The sequence below is a fragment of the Monomorium pharaonis genome, unplaced genomic scaffold (genome assembly GCF_013373865.1).
Source record: "Monomorium pharaonis isolate MP-MQ-018 unplaced genomic scaffold, ASM1337386v2 scaffold_628, whole genome shotgun sequence".
Lineage (NCBI taxonomy): Eukaryota > Metazoa > Arthropoda > Insecta > Hymenoptera > Formicidae > Monomorium > Monomorium pharaonis.
The window spans coordinates 23,373-29,000 of record NW_023415943.1 but is presented as its reverse complement, the minus strand read 5'-3'; the positions used below and the strand labels follow the sequence as shown (position 1 = coordinate 29,000).

The 5,628-nt window shown below is 28.4% G+C and overlaps 1 protein-coding gene across 1 annotated transcript; it reads left to right on the top strand.

Annotated features, from left to right (window-relative positions):
- Positions 1-51: 51 nt before the first annotated feature.
- LOC118648722 lies at positions 52-4,143 on the top strand. Its single transcript, XM_036295112.1, has 7 exons — positions 52-468; positions 932-1,159; positions 1,603-1,749; positions 2,359-2,502; positions 2,601-2,821; positions 3,067-3,226; positions 3,898-4,143. Exons 1-7 carry the CDS (start codon positions 249-251, stop codon positions 4,050-4,052), a joined length of 1,275 nt encoding a protein of 424 aa, XP_036151005.1. The 5' UTR covers positions 52-248; the 3' UTR covers positions 4,053-4,143.
- The last annotated feature ends 1,485 nt before the right edge of the window (positions 4,144-5,628 follow it).

Genomic DNA, 5,628 nt, shown 5'->3' with positions numbered 1-5,628 from the left:
ACATCTCACGATGACGATTGATTTCTTTATATTTTACTCGAAAATTGTAATTAATTTTAGATTTTCTGATATCATTTATAATAACTTATTTTCTCTTCAAATATTTATGTCATGCGTATTCAATATTCGAATGAGTTAATAATTCATTCGTTCATTCAAACATTTAATATACTATAGCAAATTTCTGACTTTGTATATAAATAATTAGTATATGAATATAAAGTTTGCACATAATTTCAGATAAAAATATGACAGACACAAGAAAGATGTGGGCAGTTGTCCAATTCATATGTGATGAGAGTTTTTCGGAGATTCCATCGAATTGGATCAAGCCTAAGCCTAATACAAAAAATAAAGCTACTTGTTGGTGGCCAGTGACAAAAAATGTAAGTTCGTTGATCGAACACCGCACCGAACCCAACACACAACAATGGAATTCATTTGATATCAAAATTATCAAATATTGCTGTAAGTAAACTGACAATGAGTTTAACAACATCTCTTATACTTTTATTTCTTGTTACACACACACACACACACACACACATTTTTTGTATTTCTTTCTTTTATATACGCATGTATTCATAATTTATAACTTGCACACAATACAACTTTTAGTTTTCTCTAACAATTTTCTATACGATAAACACATTCAAAGAATCAAGAACTTCTCATAGTATATATACAAGTTTCTCGCAGCCTTATTGAGAAACTACGGTAAACACATACTGTGCAAAAATTTGCATAGTGTAAGCGAGCGACCTGTTCTTTAAAATAGCCGTATATTTACTTTGAGCTATAATTAAACGAATCACTCGCTCGTTTAGTTATTCCAAATTTTATCAATGACTTTTAATAAGAATTTCATTTGTAGACTCACCTGTCGCGACTAATTTGCCTCACTACCGACTAACTGTATTATTTTTTATAGCATCACTTGCAACTGCAAGGAAAGCAGCTGCAAACGCTAATTACACAACAACAGAAGAGGATGGTCAGTTACTTGGAAGAGGTCAGCGAAAATTTAGAAACAATTATTTGGAAAGTAATTCGGAGGAAGAGCAAGAGACCGATGACGATGAGGAAGAGGCAAGCCAAAACAAAGAAAACAGTCAAAAACTAATTTCCAAAAAGAAAATTATAAAGCATGCAAAACGAAGTAAATTTACATTTAAAATTATTTTTATACTTATATATTCAATATTCCAGACCCTTTCAAGCAAGCAAAATGTTAGCAGCATGCATGCAAATTGGCAGCAAATTTGATCAAAATTTCACATTCTGTCGACAGAGCTTGTTGACAGGCAATGTAAGCAGATTGGCAGCAGAAATTGTGCAGTCTGCAAGCTGAGTAAATGTGCTACCAATATGCGCACAGACTTTACGCGCAGGATTTCTGCTGCGAATCTGTTCACATTATCTGTGCAGCTAGACTCTGCCACATTTCTGACAACAGTTTGACAACACCATATGATAAAGTAGCTTTTGTGTGAAATTTTATTGCTTTTCTGATTATAAATTTACTACAGCCTCTGCTCAGAATTTGTCTGCGCAGATTTGGCTATCTGGTTTAATTACATGTGTTATATTTTGTATTTACAGCTATTAATAAGTCTACTTTTCTTACGTCTATGCCAGTTTATTCGAATATCATAAATCCGCCAAAAATATTGGCTACTGCAAAGAATTCTGAAAGTGTATCTGACAATGAGATGAGGATTGAGGATAGCGCTGCATTATTAAAAACAAGTAATTTTTTAATGCATATATCTTAACATGTAGATTTTGAAAATATTCAGAGAATATTAGAGAAGATAGAGAATATTATAAAAATATTTTCTGTACCCTGATAACACGATCTGATAGTTCAGATACATCCCGAAGAAGTGCGGAAAAAATCTAAACTTGCGACAGAAGTGCATAATATCTGTTATTGAATGAATACTTACTGTACTATTGCAGCAGTCTGCTGTCAGTACTCATTCAATAATAGATATTATGCACCTCTGTTGCAATTTTGGACTGTTTTTTGCACACTTCTTCGGGACATCTGAAATATTAGATTGTGTTACCAGGATATATTCTCAGAGCATTCTCGGTACATTTATAATGTCATGTTAGAGTAATATTTGAGTGTATTTTAAAAAGATTCTGAATATCTCTATATTCGTTGTAATTACGATAATTTAATGGTCGTAATTTGGAATTTAAAATAGAACTTAAGAGTCTTATCTAATAGATATAATGTTTTGTTTTATTTCTTTATTATTTTACTTTACTTTATTATTTTAAATTAATTAAAATTTTATTAAACTTAATAAGCTAATAAATAAAATTTTTTAAATTTAAATTTTACAGATGATGACCAACCTGTGGAAATAATTTCGAAACAACCTGATACAGTTACTATGAATCCCGTTTTAGACTTGAATTTAGAAAATGTGCCAATTATTGATATTGCTCATGGAAATGATATATGCCAAATGTTACAACGTATTGAAGGTAATTGATTAATCGTTTCCATACCAAATATTTATTGTCTATAAGTGCGTGAATATAATGTATTATAGTTTACGTTTATATTTTTATTTTAATTGCAGATAAATTGGATAAAATATTGAGAACAGAGGTTTCTGTGAAAAGTGAATTGCGAAACATATCTCACAGATTAACAAATCTTGAGGTACTAAGAGGACCAGTAGAGGCTGTTGATAATGATAACGCTGACGTAATAACGGAGTTATTACCATTATCGAATATAGATAACATTAAAATGTTTGAAAATTTTATAAAACCAAACGAAGTAGCAACATCACAGTTTGTAAGTATATTTATATTATACTGTATACTTTGTTATTTAGCATTTATAACATTCTGTGCATTTATAACTTTCTTTATTGTTTTAAATTTTAATTTTCAAAAACAATCGGAAAATTTTAATATTAAATTTAACAGTTTTCTTTTATAGTTCTCTTTATTTTTATTTTCTATATTTAATATTTTACTGTAATTATATTTAAAAAAAAATGTATTTTATATTAATATAATATATTTAATGTTTTATAGAAAAAAATAATAATGAAAATTGGAGGAAATACACCACGCTTGACAATTCATCGAACTCTAGAAAGAGTGTTTACTAATAAATGTGCCTTGGACTGCTCGTGGAAGGGAGTGAGAGCAAATTTCAGAGTATGTGATCTACACTTCATGAAAATGATAAAAAGTAAGAGTTTTATATTTGTGTGTAAATCTTTCAAATTTTGATAGAAGATATAAATTATTTTTTATATTTTATGTGAATCTTGTATGAGTAATCTTGTATTAATCTCCCATTTTTCTAACTTTATGATATAAAATTATATTATATATATATATATATAGAAACAATTTTTTAATGAAAAGAAAACAAGGGAAATTTGTCACCGTTTGTTTTCTTTTCTTAGTGAATTATCATTTTACCAGAAAAGTGGAATCTAATGAGAAAATGCACTTGGTTGCACTTCAGTGGTTGTTTATTTTACTACCAATAATTGACTTTTGTCTTTATGCTTTATGCTTTTCTGCCAAAGTGTAAAATTCAGAGTTAAAAAAGTTAAATTGGAGTCTTCAACGATCAAACCTTTGTTTAAAGCCTGGAAAATAATGATAAACATTTTACAAATATATTTAAATTTGAATATATAATTTGTATCCGTATTATATTCAAATTTACACATATTTGTATGATTGTTTTCGTATTTGCAAAAATCATTAAACAGAAAGGATCGAGTTTATAAGCAATGATTTAAATATCTTGACTTTCTTGCAAAAAATGAATAATCAGTTTTTTAACAAAACTATTCTTATGTCCGATGTCTTCTATTAAATATCACACAATTAATTTTTTTTTTTCAGATTCTGTTTGCTCCACTTATTCTACTTTAACTGAAGCAGAATTTGAGGCAACAGCAGCTGAATGGTTTCGTTTCGCTAAACAGCGAGCTGCTCGGGAAGAGAAGAGGTCTAATTTACAACAGCTTCCAGCACCAGTAGATCAAGAAAATAATTAAGAAAAAGAAACAATGATTATATTATATATCTTATATAGTTTATAATTTTTTATAATATTCTAAAATATAATATTTAGTTTATGAAAGTTTATAAACGTTATAAATGAATAAATAAATTTAACTGATTCTAAAAAATTCAAAATTTGTTATATACATTTATATACCTTAATGTAATTAAATAATATTAAAAAATACATAATATTACTATAATAGATATGTAACATTTATATAATATTAAATACACTTAATTTTATAATATTTATACTGTAGTAATGTAACAAAAATATAACATTTAGATAACACATATAATTACAATAAAACAATAATATAATTTATATAACGACAGTATAACGATTATATACGGAAAAATATAATGATTATATAATATCGGTTATACCCTTGAGTGGGAAATTATTACTAACAAGAACGTAACATGTTGCAACCATGTTATATAACCTATTATATTCTAGTATTTTTAAATATATAATTGTTATAGTAGTGTTATGAATGTGTGTTTGCTGGGTAGCACCTCATATTTTCAAATATCAATTTTTTTTAAATAAATCAACGGAACTATTTCTGAAACTTATCAGGAATTCTATGAAAAAACTTTATGTATATACATAACTTAGTTAGAAAAATAACCCATCAAATTGATATCAAATTAAGGGAGAATTGATATAAATTGCATTGATCAAATCAAATTGATGTCGATTTGATGGTTATTTCTCACTAGAAGGGTTAGAAAGATAAACAGAGACGAACAAAAACAAGGAAGATATGAAAAAATAATATGGGCAAAATATAATAGAGTGTACAAAGAAATAAAAATAGATGAGAAGCTTTTGTATATTTTAGTGGGGTAAAATAAGAGTAGGGAGTTAGTCTATGATAGCGAGATTTAAGTGCGGAAACGAGGCATTAGGGAATAGATATTGGAAAAAGGAAAAAGTGTAGGCTATACAATTTAAAAGTAGAGACTTTAGAACCAATATTAGAAGAATTTACAGAATTGCGAAGACAAAATTTCTCTGTTAGGAAAATGTTATCAGAGGTAGATATAGGTACAAAATGAATGAAAAATGTATTAAAGACGAGAAATGACAAAGAAAAGCGTAAATAGTCATTAAGAGTCCTATGTTATTATGTAATTAAGCTATGTAACCTTTTTTTAAAGGCCGAAATGTTTAAGAAATAAACGAGTTGTATATATGTTATATGCAATAGTAATTTTATGCAGGGTGTAATAACAAATAAAAAAATAACAGTTGGCGCGCGCGAAGCGCGTGCATGTTCTAGTCCTCTTATAAAATAGCCATGTAACCCTAAAGTTGCCTGCTAATCGCGATTGCATTGTTGCCTCTTTATTCCGATCGCGATTGGCTGTCTCGCGCTTGACTCGCTTCGTTCGTGTGTGAAGTTTGACAGTTTATATAGTTGACAGTTTTTGACAGTTTGACTGTTTAACGAGAGACGGAAAGACACAAAAAGAAGCAAGAAAAATACCGGGAAAAAATTACTTAGACTGGAAGATTATAAAATAGCAGAGAGTATTTGTTTTGAATTGCAGATACGT